Source organism: Vanessa atalanta, chromosome Z, assembly GCF_905147765.1.
Source record: "Vanessa atalanta chromosome Z, ilVanAtal1.2, whole genome shotgun sequence".
NCBI lineage: Eukaryota > Metazoa > Arthropoda > Insecta > Lepidoptera > Nymphalidae > Vanessa > Vanessa atalanta.
Window position 1 is genome coordinate 1,151,850 of NC_061902.1, and position 20,293 is coordinate 1,172,142.

The 20,293-nt window shown below is 34.7% G+C and overlaps 1 protein-coding gene across 4 annotated transcripts in view; it reads right to left on the reverse strand.

Moving 5' to 3' along the window:
- The window catches only part of LOC125076121 (homeobox protein araucan-like), a 120,612-nt gene that overhangs the window by 6,566 nt on the left and 93,753 nt on the right, over positions 1–20,293 (reverse strand). For all 4 annotated transcript variants that reach the window (XM_047688092.1, XM_047688094.1, XM_047688093.1 and 1 more), the window contains exons 3-4: positions 10,490–10,602; positions 907–1,214 (exon numbers count right to left, since the gene is read on the reverse strand). In XM_047688092.1, the coding sequence (XP_047544048.1) occupies positions 907–1,214; positions 10,490–10,602 (421 nt within the window). The remainder of the gene's footprint in view (positions 1–906; positions 1,215–10,489; positions 10,603–20,293) is intronic.

Sequence of the window (20,293 nt, forward strand, 5' to 3'; positions counted from 1 at the left end):
GTGACGCGACGCACCCCCGATCCATTAACCCCGTGAATTTCGAAATCCCGAATCGACCACGACAATTCCTTATTTATGACGTTGACAACCGCAACTAAAAACCACTTCGCGCTAAACCACCCCACGTCTGTATTTTACTGCCGAACGCATTAAAAATTTTTCCATTCACGAACGAGGAATGAAAGAGATATTGTTTTGAAACGCTAAACATTATAAATCCCCCGAACCGTTCCTACTTACGTTCAACCGAATGTCATAAAAGAAGCGATCGACGAGCCCGACAAATCCTTTGGCAAGAACATGAAGTAGGGCAGATCGTCAGACAAGCTGAATGCGACCTCCGTCGGCCTGTACCTACAAACGGAAGAAGCGTTATATGAAATTTGAGCCCGGGCGCCGCCCACTTTACTACAAATAGGAAATCCGGCAGCGAGGAGCGGTTACGCACAGTTACACGCCTGAGACCGGCCCCCCTCCCGTCACACGCCCTCTCCCCACCCCCCCGGCCTCCTCTCCGGGTCCCGCACACCCTCCGGCCCTCGACCGGGTTATGCCAATTCACTCGACGATTTATACACCGACAAAATTAAAGCAATTTGAGCGTTCAGCACTGTCTCGAACCGAACTTGAAATGACACGCATCAATAAAGTACATACTTAAGTTGGCACAATCGATTTGCATTCGCAGAGGCACATCAACGATCAAATGAAATGGTATACATACAAGTCGCATAGCAGTACATGGTTACAAGTATATATGCGCAGATTGAAACATCGAGACTGAATCAACATTCGGCGGTCAATCCGAGTCGGTGCACGTTGCCTCAGCTAGACGAGCGATCTATTAGCATAACCGCTTCGGAAATTGACTGTCGAATGTTGGAAAAGAGATCGAACTCAACGAACCTTTGTTAGTTTTTATTTTATCCTCCTGTTCTTTCTCCTCGTCGGAGAGCATTGTATCGTCGTCATCATCGGTCTTGTTCTTCGGCTCCCACGTCATCTTGTTTTCCTTCTTGAGACGCCGGCGCGCGTTCGCGAACCATGTGGACACTTGCGTGAGGGTCATTTTCGTGATGATCGCGAGCATAATCTTCTCGCCCTTAGTCGGGTAAGGATTTTTCTTGTGCTCGTTCAGCCACGCCTTCAGCGTAGCGGTCGACTCTCGTGTCGCGTTTTTTCGCCTGGCTGCTAAATCGTACCCAGCACCATATCTGTCGACAAACACAACTTTATCCATATACCTAAAAATTAACGCTTCTGGCCTTTCATAAATTCGCAACAGACAATAAAAATAAAATTACATCGAGCCGATTTTTCCAAATTCATTTAGTCACGTTAAATTATTTAAATGTAACCGAAAATATAGAAGTAATAAACGTTCGAAATGTAAAAGCTTTGAAAACGAACCCAAAAGGGAAACATGGAAGAGTTAATGTCAAAAACGTTTTCCAGCGGTCGTGCATTTAACAAACATTTAGCGTTGATAAAAAATACGTCGGAATGTTCGCAGCTTTCAATAAAAGGACTTTTCAATTCGTAACAGATAGGCGTTTTATTTGAGGCAATAGATAACGTAACGGCAGCAAAAATAAAGCCCGGCTGCGGCGGTTTCGCGTCGAGAGCAGTTTTTAAACCCACGTTGCCATTTGCATCCACATTCTGAACGTAATTGTGGCGAAACGTTCCATTCCCCCAGGCGGAGCGTACCTGACTTCGATTTTCTCGACATGACAAAGGCGCGGTCTAAAGGGCCCAATAAATAGGTTCCGCGCGTGAAAATAGTTAAAAAATGGTCCCGACCTGCTACGTTCACACTCAAATTGCTACCTTGTGAGGCGGTTGCAGGGCTTAGTATCGAATAACTCCGACAACCGTTTCCGCACGTGATACGAATGAGATTCGCGACTGTGGAACCATTTGTTGGTGTTGTGACGCTTTGATTTAATATTACGGTCGCTACATAAAATAGACAATAATAAATCCTCATGGATAAATATTTTGTTGTGTCATACGAGGAAAATAAAACATTTCAAGTAAACTACAATTTTAACTATATTTGTGTTTATTTGTTAAGACACTTCGAATTTTAAAAAGTGACAGTTTAAAAAAACAAAAAAGTAACACTAGTTTGTCAGTCGAGGGCGGGATTTTGCACCTCGATGCATCAGGGCGTTGCAGCGCAAGCGTGGGTAGAATATGGGCGTAAGTGTTCGATCGATAGGGACGCCATCTTGCGCGGACACCGGTTACAGGCTGGTGACGCGATCGAATTTCAAAAAACTAATTAAAATGGCCGATATATTTGTGTAAGGTTAATTTATTACAGTTCAAATTAAATGTACAAAACTTTTTTTGTATAAATTATTTATTATTAATTAATATTCATACAATTTATTTATAGTAAAATATACACGACTTTTTATAACAACCTTAAGAGTATTACAGTAAAACGCGCACGATCTAAAATAATATCTATTAATTAAGCGTCCGTCACAAAAACACTCAACTAAAAGCACATCAGAACGTATTAATGTATTTGACAAAGGCATACCCACACAAAGCCGCTGAAACCAGACCGCTTTAGTTTTACACGAATAAGCTCTTCAGAAATCTACAGCAGGCGAAGACAGCGGTTAAAACGTGAAATACAGCGCTTAACGCCGTACGCTTCATTCATGGGATTCAGCTATCAGCGCTTAAGGCGCTGCGAGACAACACTAAACCGTCTAATTAATATAGATTTCTCGACGCGCCTTTCCATTTTGTTGGGAACAAAACGACGTAAGTGACATTTAATTTTAAATCAGTTAAACAAAAGATTTTTCACGTCGCAAAGGATAAATCAATGAGTTTGTCAGTTGAGATTTTTGTGGTCTTAAATGATAAAGATTAAACGATACATTTTTAAACAGTATAAAAGATTTTAACTATTAGGTAACCGAGCGAGAGAACGAATGAATGATTGAATGTGTCGAATGATAAATATTAGAACTTATCTTGCGGGAGTTCAAGACTTTGACTGGGTTTTTTTTTTATTCAAATAATATTATAATTCATTTTGATCCAAATTAAAATGTTACGGGTATAATTTATGATGGCCCAGTTGATTCTTAACTTATGATAGCGAGTTCAAATCCGGGCAAGATACAGATTTTTATGTGCACGTTGTGCTCGACTGTAAAGGAAAAAAATTTGCATTTGTCAGATGAAAATTTACTTCATGTGGAATCACCAACCCCCCTTCGCAATGAGCCTTTTCAGCGGCGGGGTAGTTACAAGTGTTACTTTTTTAATTTAGGTATAATTTAAACTCTGTCAAGGTGCATTACCTTACTGGATTACCATGCGTCGTAATGAAAATCAACAATCCTGTTAGAATTGTCATATCGAACACTTTTTGGCGAAACTTTAGTTAATTAGGATTACTATTGTACTTTTGCCATATACTCACTCGAATGACTTTTAAAATTAATAATTAATTATAGAATTAATTAAAGACTATAAAATATTGGTAGAAAGTTTTATTATTCCTGAGTACGATACGGTCACTAGTTATATATAATACTGATGAGTTTAATAAATGCGTTAATCTAAGGCATCTTACACATTATCCCAATTTTAAAAAGTCTTTCAATTTTTGGTATGACCTTTAGTGATAAATGATATGTTTTATATATAGGTATAACATTACCAACGAGGCCTAAGAATCCTTGACGCGGGTGAATTTGTGCATTTATAATTGCATTATTAATTAAATTATCATACACAGATGAAATAACGAATAAGAAGAAATAATAATAAACGTAAAATTAGAGCAATGTAAGAGAAAATAATAAAATCTTGCCGATTCTTCTCAGTAATACCAACATTACGGTGAAACGGTAGCTGTAAATTTAATCAATCTCATATACTTAATTAATATTTAAAAGTTCTTGCGCTTATAGTTTTCATTGTTAATGTATCAAGACTGAATCTATTGATAGTAGAATATGACAAAAATATAAAATAGAAAATTATACTAGTTTCAGTGATATTGCGTCATTATAGCCCACTGTCAAATGTAGGTACGTTTTCTAAAAGAGAGGTGTGTTGTATTATTATTAAAGAACTATGTTTATTTTTAATTGCAATTATTCGAAGTTTTAGATAGATTTAAATCATGTGAAGTCAAGAGTTGACTGAAGTACAATGTGTGAGAAATATTTGTAATCCTCATAGTTTAGTTAGTTAAAATTTTTTTTTTTTACAAAACTGATTATATTTCGAAAAAAAAATGTATATATAAATAATGTTCTAAGTATATACGTTTAAAGTAGTCTAAGTCTAAATAATTTGGAATATTAACAAAGATATATTTCTTACTTATAAAAAAATATTTTTTTTAATGCTCAATCACAATGAAGGTGTTATATTTATTCGTATGATATATTTAAGTTATCCAATAAAAAACAGATATCGTAAAAATCGAGTAAAACGAGCCGTAATAGAGTAAAATTGAATAGACAAGTATTTGGAAACGGTTGCGGTCGGGCGGTCGGGCGGTCGGGCGGTCGGGGTGAACGTTACATATTTGAGTGCGTTCAATCCTGTATCGGAGGCTTACGTGCCCGGGGGCTTGTGGCCCACGTGCCCTCCCGCCTCAACTATGTACCAGCGTAAATAAGTAATACAACCTCCTACATCCCTCCCCCTGCGGAGCTTTCGCACGGATTAGAATTAGCAATCGTAACACCGCACGATTTACATCTACGCCTCGATCACTCGATTATTCCCTGCGGAGCTCGTCGAAGCTGGGACCGATACCTCGATACCTCACCACATCGATTAATAACAATTACAGTCGATTTTAACGCACTATCCCCATTGCGTAGATTTATTGCCGCGATCGAGTCGACGCGACGCATCACGTTGAGTCTCAATCGAGCGCGCCCACGATATTTGTTAGAGTAAAAAATGATCTCGAAAAGCGCCGTTTAGAGACGCGTCTCGTTAACGACCGTTCCTTATTTGGTTTATTTAAAATTTAACGGTCCAAATCGTTGGCGCACAAATAATTCCCTCAGCCGGGAGCCCCGAGCGATGTAATTTCCTGCTTATTTTGATCTCAATGGTGCGGTACAAGTGCTTCTCGTCTCTTTTCTCTAATTTTTGTACGGTTTTTGTACTCGAGACTTGTTAAAAATAGCCAAGTAATTTTTCATTTCGGCGCGCGGCGGCCGTGGCAGATTACAGGCTGTTCCAAATAATACGCTAACAATACTCCACTGAAGTCTACGTCGCCGACAACTTTTGTTATTCTACGCTTTTCAGCGCACTCGACCCGTCTAACTTATTACTCGGCTGCGTTTTATGAGACACTTGAATTTTTCGCTGCGGTATGAATACACAACGATTAAATTTGTGAATGAGTAATGTTTACATGTGCATTTTTTATGGTCGGTTTTTTTTTTGTCACAAACGTTCGCTTTATACGGGCGAGGCGTCGTTCGATCATCCTCTATGCAACGTTCGACGGAGTCGGGAGCGATAGATCAGTGTATTTCCGTGTGCCGCGCCCGATGCCATCACTTTCTTTTTTACGCATAAAAATTAATGTCGCTCCTAATTATTTTTAGATTGTAACGCACCGCCTGCTATATATTAAGTCGAGCGCAGCCGAATTGTCAGCATAACTTCGCTGTGATGTACTTTGATTTGTTCTTATTTTTGACCAATTCCAGCGTGATTCATGAGCGGATAAATTTTCAAGTGCGCCGTGGAGCGTTTAATTGATGCGTCCACATAATAGGTTGTTATGACAGTCCTATGAGATATCCGATGTTTATCTTAACGATAGACACTTCGGTATTAAGTAGTGGGAATGATATTCATTGCGTCCGTTAGAGATTTTATTTGTTCGTTATATTATATGTTGTTATCATTGCTGTTACAGGAGATTTGTGTAGCAATTATGGTACTAAGATTATTATATATATTACAATTATAATATCAGGGAAATTACAATTGTCATGAAAAATACTTATATATATAAATTGATAAAATTTTAAAACTATGATACAATTTTATATGTCCAAAAAATCTAAAACTTTAAAGATAATATTATAAAATATATTAAATATTCATTAGATCGTACGTATCTATTTATAATACATACAAGGTTTTTAAAACCAAATCATATTATTAACACGAAAAACTGAAAAAGCTTAATTTGAAAAGAAGGTTTAAAAGATATGTCTTTAATTATTTTTATTTGGTATTGGTCGACCACCAGATGGTAAGTGGCCATTACTATCCAGGGATTGGTGCCGCATGCAGATTTAACCATTTCATACATAGCCCATACGTCACCAACATTACGAAATGAGATATTATGTCCCTTGTGCCTCTCATGACTAACTCACCCTTCAAACTGGAAAACAACAATACTAATTATTTTAATTACTGCGTAGCTTTAAAGAGTAGTTTATAATATACTACCTCAATATATTCTGTTTCGCGTAACTGAAAAACTAAAAAAAACAAATGAATATAAAAAATATTCCAGACGCTTTAGCGCTTTCTATCGTTTCTTAGTAGGTTTTAGTATATATAAATATTATTTAAATAGCTCTTTGTACCTCTAAAAATTTTAATTTTAGACTGTTGACATAAAAATCATTTTTTTTTTTTTTTTGTATAGAATTTACTAATTTATATAATTAATGAAACTTCGTTACAAAAAATGTTAAATATACAACAAAATATTGTATTGAAAAAAAGACGTCAAAGGTCAATATGTGTTAATTATATAATTACATTTACGATAATGAGTATAAAAGGGTTAAGTGATACGGGTAATTTTAAACATAACAACAAATAAAGGTTACTTAAGTTAAGGTCAATACAACCGTCCTGGAAAAAGCTATAAAATCCCTGTATATATTGTATACAATAGATATTTTTGGATATGACAAGTACCTAATATATACTCGTATGTATACCTAATTTATGTCAAAGGTAGATGGGCGGGTAAGCCATCACCATCCAAGGTCACTATCTCTGATAGACATTGGCGCAAGAAATATTAACCATTCTTTACATCACACCAATGCTCCGTCTACTTTGGGTACTAGCATCTTAGGTATGTCCCTTGAGCCTACAGTTATCAATCACCCTTCAAACTAAAACACAACAATAATAATAATAAGTATATCTGATGCGTGGGTACTTACCCAGACACACTTGCGCAAAGCCCTACTACCAAGTAAATATAAAAAAAAAACATTTTGTTAAATTTAATTTGGTTAATTAACAGAATGAAAATGATTGTTAAATATGTATATAATACGCTTAATCTTTTATTATAATATAATTACGTATATTTTTTAAGACAATGGTATAATATTTGTTTATGCGCTTAAAAAAAAAATAGTTTGGAATTATTTTTTTAAACTTAGAATGTGTTCGCATTCTTCGTTTAAAAATAAAGCGTCACCAACAATTTATCGCGACTAAAGAATTAGAGGAGAATAACGATCAGCTTATAATTACACGTCATAAATTGAATTAGACGTAACTTTTAAAGATAATAAAACTCTGATCGTTATAGAATTGCCAATACAAATTAACATCTAGTTTGCTCATACAACAGGGAAATCCATAGACATCTTGAATTTATTTGAATGAGTAAATAAGAAAAAAAAACTCGACTCGTTGAATGAAAATGAGATCCAAGATTGACGTCTCAGTTACTTTCCTAATATAACTATTATCTTCATATAAGAGACCATTTTTGCCGATTTCAAAAAAGGAACGTTCTCAGTTTCTCTTTGTAAGAAGGTACCTAATGACAGAGAATAAGATTATGACAGTAATTACTATTTACGCACCAATGTTATTACGTAGGAACTCACTTCGTATTTCGACCATGATATGTTATTATGACTAGTGTATTCCTTAAATAAAATTATAATTATACTTAATATTGCATGGATTATTGTGATATTTCACGATCGTGTTATGTTATGAATTTTGAGTTTGTTCTCGTATAAAAACTTCATTCATTTTATGATTATACAGTGTACGTACTTACAAAAATTTACGTGATAAATATATTTTTATTGACTTTTAATTCGATTAAAGGTCTTATTCATTTGAATTAATTTTCTATTTAGAAATAATAGTTGTTTTTTGTTAAATAAAGAAATACAATTTCCTACAGGATTTAGTATTTTAGATTGAATAAATTAAAATAAACACGTATTTGAATATAAAGATGTACTTACAAGAGAATGGTGTCAAATATTGGAATATAGTATTTAATTACAACTGTGGATTATTTTGACAGGAAATAACATTACAATTGTTAGCAATGATGTGACGCCATATTTTTTCCGTTTTGATTTCTTACGGGTGAGACTCATACAAAGTACCTTTCCCATTATCCCCCCTTAAGTTGAAAATTCAAAAAATCCTTTTATAGATACGGATTTATGAAACATTTATTTATTATTGAATGTAAGTAAGTAGACACCAATGAGCCTGATGTTGGGTGATCACCACCATACATATTGGCGCTGTAATTAATTTTTCTTACGTGACCAACCTAAAAATGTTATGACCCTTGTGCCTGTACTGACTCAAACACCCTTCAAACCGGACCACACAATACAACAATGTTGTTGAACAAAAAATTGTCGAATTTGTATTTCTCACAGAGTATTTTCTAATTGTCAATTACAATAATCGAATTACAAAAATAACGAGCTGATAACGAGAATACGCAAATTGTGTGTGTGCGTGAGTGTTTTTTTTTTTTTTTTATTTATTTCTCAAGCTGACGATCGTCTTTAATAAACGAAATGAATAAACATTACGATTGCATGTTCAACGATTAACTTACAGCGGTTACGAAAGGAATCATATTTTTTATGACGGGATAATTGTGATTATTTTACCCATTGTAATCATCCATCGTATGAACGTGTTGTAGTTTTGTGCAATCTTTATCGTGATTTCGAGTGCAATAACTATAAAAATATATTCGATTCGACATCTCACAAATTAGCACAGATTCAATTGCTTTATTTTTATACTGTGCGAAACGGTTAGAATTAAACTATATTAGCGTATTAAATAAAATAATGTTACCTAGGTAGGAACTATAATTAATTGTTAGCACACTAACTGATTTCAACTACGTGGAGGATAATTGCTATGACTGTGACTATGTGTAGCAATAGTTACGTAATACGTAAGTACTACATAAAGTTAATGTTATCACACATATACAGTTTACGTCTAAATGATACAACCCAAACGAAGCTACGAGCGCCATCTCGTGACAGCAGCCTTATATAACGTGCAGGCTCAAATCTCGATACAAAACGTAGTAGCCGCGTCTGCGAGTCGATAAGTTTGCCGAAAACGTCAACGGAACGCGTCGAGCGATTGCTTTTCGAAGAAAAACTGTGAATTAATCAGGGCCTAGCGCGGAATGGATGCTCCATCCGTCTCTGTCATACACGCTGATGGTCGTGTAAAGAAACGAGATGGGGGAAAACCGGGAGTGATAAGTTGTCCGTCCCTCGCGGCAAGCACGCACCGCCAAACGCGATGCGTGCACTTAGCGCTCCGTCTGGCCGTGTTAATTTGAAAAGGATTATACATTAGCATTTTACAATTTCAATCAACGATACATTCCATGGAACTCATGGGAAATGTACGAGATGCGAATTATAATGACGCTAGGATGGAACGTTCTTAGACACGGTTCTAACAGTTATAATGGTACTGACATTAGAGTGTCTCTCAACTTGGTAGCGTTTTTGCGGTTAATAAACACCACGAGACGTCAATATATATTCTTTTTCTGATCTATTCAAGTCTGTCGTGAAGATCTGTGGAGCTTAGGTATATCTTAAGACAAGACATGTATGAATTTATTCCAATTATTATTATTTTTTATCGTGAAGATATAGACAACTTGATTGATATTTCCGTATATGTTTGATTTTTAATATAACAACAAACTTTAGATAAAATATTTTACAATGTAGAAAAAAAAAGGAAATTAAATTATTACAATTTCAGTCCTTAGCCCATTTTAGTAATTTAAATACTTTACGGAAATTTAATATAATTAAGAATAAACAATTTTGATATTAACTTTTAGCGATATAAAATTTGAGTCCAATATGCTTGTAACCTTGTTTATACACAACACAACACTAAAACAAAATAGTGATGACCCTTATAAATTAAGAGGGGTGTATCGATGTTATAATTTAACCAAATTGAAACACGTGATATATATTAATAATCTAACCAAATGAATTTGAAAACTCCGACCCGATAACAAAACGCATCTGCACAAGCGATAAAATCCGCTGAATTGAAATGAGCCCTTCGCACTGCGTTGTATCGAGGGTGTACTATCGCAAGCGTTATCTTACTCCAAAAGGCCTTAGGGAGTACGCAATGGGAATAAGGATTAGACGAGACTTACCCATACGCAGCCAGAGTCGGGTCGTAAGGGTAGTAGCCGCCGGAGGGTTGAAGGCCCGCTGACGTCCACGCTGACATCTCGCCGCCGCTTTCCTTGAGCGCGTACGGGTTGCTCTGAAAAGCAAGACGTTATAAGCTACAGTGCCGGAATATTCAAATTAGTAAATCTATTATGCAAGTAGGTAAGTCAGTTCGTAACGCCTTCACGGCTAAACTATCAAAGGGTTACAAGTACTTTGCAAGAATGTGTTAACTAAGATTGCGTTTTAAGCAACACTTGACATATTACAATGGAAACGTTTAAAATACACACGAACAGCGTGAAATTTGTCAAGCGCTTTAAGCTATAATAGTTTCACACATGCTCAAGCTGAAATCCGTTTCTTTTAAGAATAAAATGTCCTCATACATATATCGTTATCATAATAAGAAAAAAATTAGAACATTTTCTTAAGTCTAAGAACACGTTAAGCCAAACCAACAAGTGATTTGTCTGATCGTAATTAATGATTGGTCATTGACAATGATAAACTATCAGGTATTCCCTGACTTTTTTTACGCTTTCAACATAGATGTTTATCTGAGTTTTGACTACATTATTATGACAAATAATTGATTAATGTCGATGCCTTATGCCTTAAGTAGGAACACGATTAGTTTCTATTAAAACTGAGTTTTAAAATAAACCGTGGTTTAATCAGCATCAAACAATTATATGTATCTCTTTCAAAGTATCCAGAAATTGCCTTCTTACCGTAAAAATGGAACGAACAAACAAATTTCCTATTACATGACGACTTGGAATCGTTATTTATTCCAAATTCCCATAGGATTTTGCGATGACTTACAAAGAGGGAAAATCTGTTTCAAGCAAAGTTATGTGACACTTCGAATACAATATCATATTTTTAAATCATAATTATGCTACCAAGTTATATTGCAGTTCAATTTCCTATACCCACAAATGTTATTTTAACATTTTCAAATATTGGCATTATCGAAAATTCTGTATCGACATAACCGTGTTAATATTACTGACGATACCTACTTTGACACATACAATTCACCTTTCCAACATTTAAATGAACTAATGTAAATAAATATCATGAGTATAAACTAAATAAATAACCATTAACTGTATAAATCACAACATAATACAGTCAAAGGACCCTACAAATGCGTCTTAAATTTAATTAAAGTTAACTCAATAGTCAGATAAACTGAGTAACAACAATAAACGTCCCATGTGTACTGACATATCACTAACGTATTTGCATAATGTATGTACCAGGGAGAGGGCCACGGGGGCCAGAGGGGCCGCAGGGGGGGGGGACGAACTATTAAGTTCTACGCACCCTATGTGTGATAGCTGTTTAACCGTAGTGAATAAGAGGGTCGGTTTATACAGCCCTTGGAGTTATTCGCATACATTAGGAGCAACTAAATTAAAAGTGTGAATGATTTGTCCCGGGAATGAATCCCTTGTCTCCGGAGCCCCTTGGTCCTTTATAAGTAAGGTATCCTGAATATGGAGTGGTGTTCGGTACGAGCTCTACGTCTCTATACATTTGTTTCTCCCGGTTTTGAGTGAGGATGCATTGTTAGCCTTCCACCCTCTTTCGCGCCTTGATCATTTGATGTCGTTTGTTGCGGATTGGAAAATCGATAGATCGTGTTTTGGAATCTCTCGGTAAATATTTTTGTAATATTAAAAGTTCGGATACTTTATTCGTTATGTTGACATAATATCGATATTAGTTCACGTTTTTTTTTTTTTTATCGAATATTTTTAGCGTGTATTGATGTATGATAATATTGATGAGTATATGTTTATTCATTTTGCTTTTCCTGTATTTAGGTACCCATTTTTAAACTTCGTATAAAAACGGTTCTTATTTTTAGCCGAAACGTGACAAACTATTTTTTTTTAATTATTAACGAACACGACGAAAAAATCTATCTTCAAAAAAAGTTAAATATTAATAAATTCAAAATTAAATAAAACTAAAACATTTTAAATTTAAATATATGATAATTTTACTCATTCCATTATATAATTATGAAATTATCTAATAATCAGAAGACGTTTAATAATTATGGTGTCAAGTTGTGCCTTTGCCTCCCTATCTAATACACGAGTTACATTATAAGCTAGAAAGAGACAATATGAATTAGTGTCAATTTATTCCACACTTACTAATAAGACGGTCAGGTCTCTAAGCGTCATTAAATACTGTATTAGCATGGTAGGATAATAGGGTAACTATAACCGACATCCGTTTGTTTATAACAACGACAAATTGTAGCCTATTAAGTGCTTTGAAATATCGCCGGAGGAGATGTGGACAAAACGTTTTGAAAAAATTATCGATAATTTTCGTTGAGAAATTATAAAAAAGGTTATAGCAAAGGAGCAACGCTTAACGAATAAAAAATATTAAGTATTTAAAGTTGAATGTATTTATTAAATATTTTTTTGAAATTGGAATATGTTCGTGTGATTAAAAGGAACTTTACGACAATTCAATTTTTTTTTTAAAAAATTATGATTATTTTTTTTCAATTTTAATTTTAGAACTCGCCTAAAACTCAAGTGTTGCCCACACTTGAGTTTTAGGCGAGTTCTAAAATATAGGTCTGCGTAAATGACGTCGCTTATCATAATTCATGATATTATAATCTGTTTATTTTTTCTGTCACTTAAGTTAATTTCAGCAGCGATGTCAAAATATGAAACAATGTAACAGCGTCGCAATCACGACTATTGTATCACAATATAATATCCGTTATACAAGCTGACGGCATTACAAAAGACTACTATAATTCCAAGTGGCAGCTTACAACATTAATAAATAACTTCTAAATATCTTCAGACGTAATAAATTAAAGATTTATTAAGCCTCTTAGTAAAATTGTATGTTCTAATTTTCGAACAATTGTTTTGTAATATATTTTGCGTAACAGCTGCCCGCTAAAAATAATATTCGCGCGCTTTACTAGTGGGAAACGGATGCTGTTTGTAGGTGAGATTTCAAGTCATAATCTTTATACAAAACAGAAGCACTTATTGATTTTCAAGAAATCTAAAATGTTCGTATAGAAGTATTTCATATCTGAAAGAAACGGCGAAAGGCACTCAGTAGAATTTTCTTTTTTTTTTTAATAATTGTTTACAATTTATGTGTTGGCTGGAGACGATCGTTTCTTTACCATTGTATGTTATAATTTAAAAAATATACTTTTGTAGAATAGCCGCGTTTTGTGTTTATTTTATACATATAAAGTATTATATTAGATAAAAAGTCAATATTAAAATAAGAATAATAACTACCTAGTTAGTTATAAATGCGTAAGTAACTCTATACATCTGCGAATGATATCATTCTATGCGAAAGTACTCATCCATACATTTTATATTTTACATTATATAGCTAGGCAGACTGGCAAATGGCCTGACGAAAACTGGTCACCACCATGTATGGTCATTGACTAACCATCAACCACCATGTTTTTTTTTTAATTTTTAGTTTTCAAGCTTAAATTAAAATATATCAATATTTTATGGTTTACGACCGGTTGACCGATCACCATAAAAGAAATTATATATATTTTTCATTAAGAAGGTTTTAGTGCTATTACTTTGTTGTAATTTACCGCTAGATAGCATGTCTATTTGTATATATAAGTACCTATATATTACCTATAGTATCAGCTATTATTAGATATATAAACTTTTATCTAATTCATTTTCTATCTAATTAAAAAAGTTAAGGTTAAAGTTCCTAGTAACACTATACAACGAATTCAAACGTGGAACGTCTAGACATATTTTTGAATTTCGAACAATTATTCGACAAAAAACGGTTACTAGGAAAGGTAAATGTACCGATAACAGAACACCGCTTATTATTATTTATTATTACAAGCACTGATGAATAAGTGCAAACGTGTTAATATTTCGAAATATTCACGTAGACCCCTAGAGACTTCACACCGGTCCCTCTCACCATGATCCCATTAGTTAAGATTAAACAATATGAACTGTAGTTTTTCTCATTGCGAAGGAATTTCACATCTAATCGTGAAAAATGGTTGCTTCCCGATTTCGCGACTGCATCATTAATTTATATCATTGTCCCCCAAAATAAGCCAGTGACAAATTCGCAACTCTTTTGTGGGTCGATGTAAAAACGAGCTCCTCGTGGTCATGACGTGCCCTAACTGTGAGGGATGGAGTCCCTTGCCCGCCACGTGCCCGCCTGAGTAAGTTTGGCTAATAATGACCGCGTCATCGCCGTCACGATATTAATCATAATAGGAAATGGGATTATGATGTTTTCATTATTTTTTGTATATGTAGATTTTCCTTATCGATTGATTATATTTCGATAAAGTTAATTTTATGTTATGACAGACATTGCCACATGTGATTATATTATTCATGTACTTATTAAGTAGGTTATCATTTGTTAAATATAATATTAAATATATATGTAGTAAAAATATTAATTGTCAATAAGGAAATGTTGACCGTTATTTAAATTTACAAAAATATAGTTCTAATAAAATACTAATTATACTAAAGCAAGCATGAGCATTAGCAGCCAGTAAATTTTCCCACTGCTGGGCTAAAGGCCTCCTCTCCCTTTGAGGAGAAGGTTTGGAGCATATTCCACCACGCTGCTCCAATGCGGGTTGGCGGAATACACATGTGGCAGAATTTCGTTGAAAATTAGACACGTGCAGGTTTCCTCACGGTGTTTTCCTCCACCGCCGAGCACGAGATGAATTATAAACACAAATTAAGCACACGAAAATTCAGCGGTGCCTGCCTGGGTTTGAACCCGAAATCATCGGTTAAGATGCACGCGTTCTAACCTCTGGACCATCTCGTCTAACGTAACTAACGCAATATTAATCTATGTTAGGTATTTAATATATAGAAAAGATCTCGATTCGAATAATTATTCTATGAATTAATGACTTACTTTCTACTACTAACTATAAAATAAAACATCAACAATCAACACAGAACACGCACTTCGAACCGCGTATCGTCGTTACGTATGCGTTTTAGGATCTATTAATGACTGCCGCAAATATAAAGAGGTTATATCCATTTGACAGTGCGATAAACCTCATTTATTAACCTTTAAAAATCTTATCCTGACCCCTCTTCCGTACGACTGCATCTAACAATGTTTTAATCAATTCTGCACAGTTTTCGAGTCAGCGCGCCAGAGGCCTTATTACGGCCCCAAATAAATATAAACAGTACGAAGGGGCCGGCCCCACTATTAGCGTTATTCACACGGCTCGCTAGATTTATAAACAAACCTCGTTGCGAAATTTGTCAATTTGAATTCGAATCAGATGGGTTCAGAAAATTTTAGTATGATTTTTTTCTTAAATTTAATATAAAAATATATTTAATTACTTAATGATGATTTGAATAAGTAGATACATTTAAAATATGTTGGTTATTTTATAAAAAATAAGTACCCAACATGATCTCCGTCAATTTAATATTTCGTTAAACTAAATGTCAATTTTTAAAAAAATAATACATTAGTAATTTAAAAATCGAACAATTATCCTGTAACGGAATGAAAAAATCAAATTTGAAATGATCAGAGCGGTAATCACAATTTCATTGCATTAAACCAGTGATAAGTTATTTGACGGTTCATAAACCACCCTCGCAGGCGCCGAGAGAAGGCGCCGCGCCGTCGGTGCCAATGCCAAATCTGTGCCACTCATCATCCAAATCTGGCAGGACTGGCCGACTGGCAGTTAAGGGTCGTTTTACTAGCTCCATTGTATGCATTTTCTGCTTCATAAACTGCGTATAATGAAGCCTTTTCGTGTTTGCGCCAAGTGCCGGTTTGGTGGGTGTTGGTGCATTTGGATTGTAGGTGAGGCTTTAATCAAGCGCTACGTACCTACTGAAATTTATTGAATAACTAAAATGTTCTTAATATTTATATTACTGGATATAATTTAAAATAAAAATATCTTAATATTTTATTCATAAATTAATACACATGAGGTTTGTGAAAATATATTTTTATTTGTATTTTTTTAGCTTTGAAAGTACGAACTTTTTTTAAATTTTGTTTTATCAAAACATGATTCCGATTACGAAAATAATTTCTTAACGAAATAATAATCATCGAATCCAAAAATAAATTGCATGCTGATGTAAATGAATTAAGGGTTTGCTTTATTATTTTTTTTCATCTGATATTAGAATTAACATATTTAATCGAAAAAAAAAAGATTGTACTCACATACGCTGTCGAAAAACATATAATTACGAGTCAGAGTTTACGATCGTGCCACATTTAATTAATATGTTTCAAATATTAAGGTAAGTTTTTATTTCCACTAGCAACTCACAAACATAATTAACCTCTTTGGTTAATGTTTTTCTATGAAAATTGTTTCAGCTTGTCAATAATAAAACACAAGTTCGATTCTCTTGACGTATTGTCCTATTAATTTCAAAGCGAACGTTAGTTTTGTTGGGATTGTACCAATAAGTAGTAACCAATGATTTCTCATAATTTTCTCATATTTTTGTTTTTTTTTTAATACTAATCCTTTTGTTAGTTGGCGACCAAACAATCTCCCAGTAAGTTAGTGGTCCCTGGCGCAGTCAGAAGAGTATATCTACTTGCGTCATTAGTAAGATGTTATGTCCCTGTAATTTTTGAAACAATCGTGTTTCTGTAATTCCTTTGAAACAATCACTTTATAACACCACAGAAACTACAGCATCTAGATACAGCACTTATCTATACAATAGCTAACTTTACCTTCTTTTAAATAAAGTAATACCTCTTTGGTCTAGTATAAAGTCGCAATCGATTAAATTGACAAAGTATTCCGACGATACTTATGTCTATAATAATAAATAATTCCAGGATCATTTTTTTGTGATATTTTCACCTAAGTATTGATATATTATATTACAAGAATACGATTCGCGCTTGTCACGTCGACTAAATTTAAAGAGCGTGACACTGCGAAACTCTGTTACTTATATACTAAGACTATATACTAAACGCGCTCCTTTTTCTGTTTTAAGTGTTATGTATTTTTGTTAAACAACTTCTTCAGGTAGGCATTCCAAAATGTCACTAATTAGAATAGTCACCGAGTTTCTTTTTAGTAGCTTAGGAAAACGTTCGGAATTCAGCACGTGTCGAATGAAACTCTGACACGTATGTTTCCACCAATCCGCCAGCCAGATTGGCGAAATTAACTCAAAATTGTTTCCCTAGTAATACAGTTCGTCGGCCACTCTTGGGATATTCATGAGATCTTATTAAAAAAGGACGTATATGTAGGTATTTTTCAACCAATCTTAGAGGCTAAAATATGACGATACTTGAAGTGGAAATCAGATTATTATTCATTATCGTAATAGCATTTGTAAATAGTACCTACAATACCATGTAAGGCCGCCCACTCTTTGTAGTCACTAGTCACAGCTGTAAACATACAGTTTTAATAATCATTAAAATAACAATATGAGAGGTGTCTAATAGCTATGTTTTCTAAGGTCGTTAAATCGCAATACAAATGTAAGTAATATAAATATAGTATTAATTATATATATGTATAATTATATGTAGTTTATATTGTAAAATATTATTACAATTTCAGAATACCGTATCTATAATAATAAATAAGGATTTATTTTTAGTGATGCCTAATTGAAAAACTACTAAACTTATATGACATATAACGTACACCATTAAGAGCAATGACGTGATTAGTTTCAACTTCAAGAATACAAATTATTTGCATATAATAATCAAATTATTTATTGACGCAAATAATATAAAATATTACAAACATAAATATGCCAAATCATTATGAAGCTATATTCCACAGACATCAATTTATTTCAATAGTAATATTTACGAATCCATTGTCACAATAAAAAAAAAAATGATAGTCACAAAATATGAATACAATGAAAACTTTCAGCTGTTATCTTTTTATTTACAGCAAGCCGAGGGTAAGTGCCCTTAAAACTAAAAAGTGCCGTATTATTCATGTTATAAAATAATAATGATACTGAGCACGACTTGCAAAACCTAAAAGTGAATTGTAGCGAGTAGAAAAAAAATGACTCTAAGTGGATAAAGACAAAACAGAAACGAAAGAGTCATTTCATGCTGGTAGTGACGCAATCGCTTCATTGGACGCGATATTCGATCTTATCGCTTGTCTGTTAGAGTCTACATTCGTCAACGAGGAGCGCGACGTGGCGAACTTCAATAAAACATTCCCCCAAATAAGCTATGAAATGAGCGTCAACGGGCGCCGGCTCTTGGGTATGTTACAATTATTTGATTGTGGAAGCATAACAATTTTATTTTACGTTTTATTTAACATTTATATCGTTACGGCAATTTCACGGGTATCAAGGAATCGCTAGATTGTGATTTAAACAAAATTGCTCATTTTCCACTTCGTTCGCAATGTGAAGGCGATTCGGCGGGTTAATATTATTTTATTACCCGTGATATTGTATTACCGATCGAATAAGTTTTTTAACGGCGCGTTTTTATCGCAATCGTTCGATATTGGAAATTAAGTTGTTTGTTTTCTCTCGTTAGAATTTTATTGGTTACCGTTAATCAGTAAACTAAATGAAATCGTCACGGCTTACGTTCATTGTTACGTGGAAAATTAGTCGAGTTTTAAAATACAAAACAATAACAATACAATGGATTTATACATATTAATAATAATATAACTTAGCCTCTTTTCAGTTTTATAATTGTTTAATTATGCCAGATAGTAATTAAACCCTTTATTATCGGCTCAGACATATCCCGCGTCCGGACGTCGGTAATCGTAAATAAATAAACAATAAACCAGGATTAAACGAGTCAATCGGAGCTAAGGACGCGGTCACGGTTACACCCAAACCGACGCAGCACGTCGCGATCATTCAACGATCGTAAACTCTCGCAATCGTATCAATTAGAACCCCGAAACCGATAAAGCTCCGCTTTAATTAGGAGGACAAACAACAGAAGGTCTTTAATGAGAGCGTGCGGGATGGCAGGGGGAGATGGGCGCGGGGGACGCGGTCTACGCGATCAATTATCGAGTCTATCTGATTGATTCGTCGCGCCGACGCGCCTCCGCGACGACGTTCGTCGACACCTCAATCTAAATCCGCACATGCCGAACCCGACTCCGTCACCTCTACCCGCCGAAGCGTCCCGCTCCACCGACCGCAAATTATACCTGTTAAACTCAACCTAATGTAATCAATCGAAAACTCAACCATCCGAACTAATAACTTGAAATAAAAACTCGGGCCCGTTTTCTAATAGCCGCCGAGAGGGTGAACGGCTGAAAACGTATAAATTACCAATAAAACGAGGACATTAAAAACCATTTAGAGATAGCTATTACAGAGCGTTATAAATATAATGTATAAATTAATATATTATTTTGATAGTGGAGTGAATGTTGAGGTGTCAGTGTTAATGGTCGGCGGGGGGGGCGAGGGAGCGCACAATGCACCCCCGGGGCGCTTTGTTATCCTGGATTCCCTGTCCGTGACATCTGTCCGAATCGCTACAATAACTCGCAAAAAACGCAGTCGAAATTTACCAAATGCGAAGCGACGCGGGTTATTTTCCGCTGAATATAAAATATATTGTCTAGCGCGACATCTTCATTGACGGTATTGTCGCCTGTGACGTGATCATTTATTCTATTCCAAATTGGGTCTCTGTACCCCGGTGGTCCTGGGATAGGCACACCGAGCAAT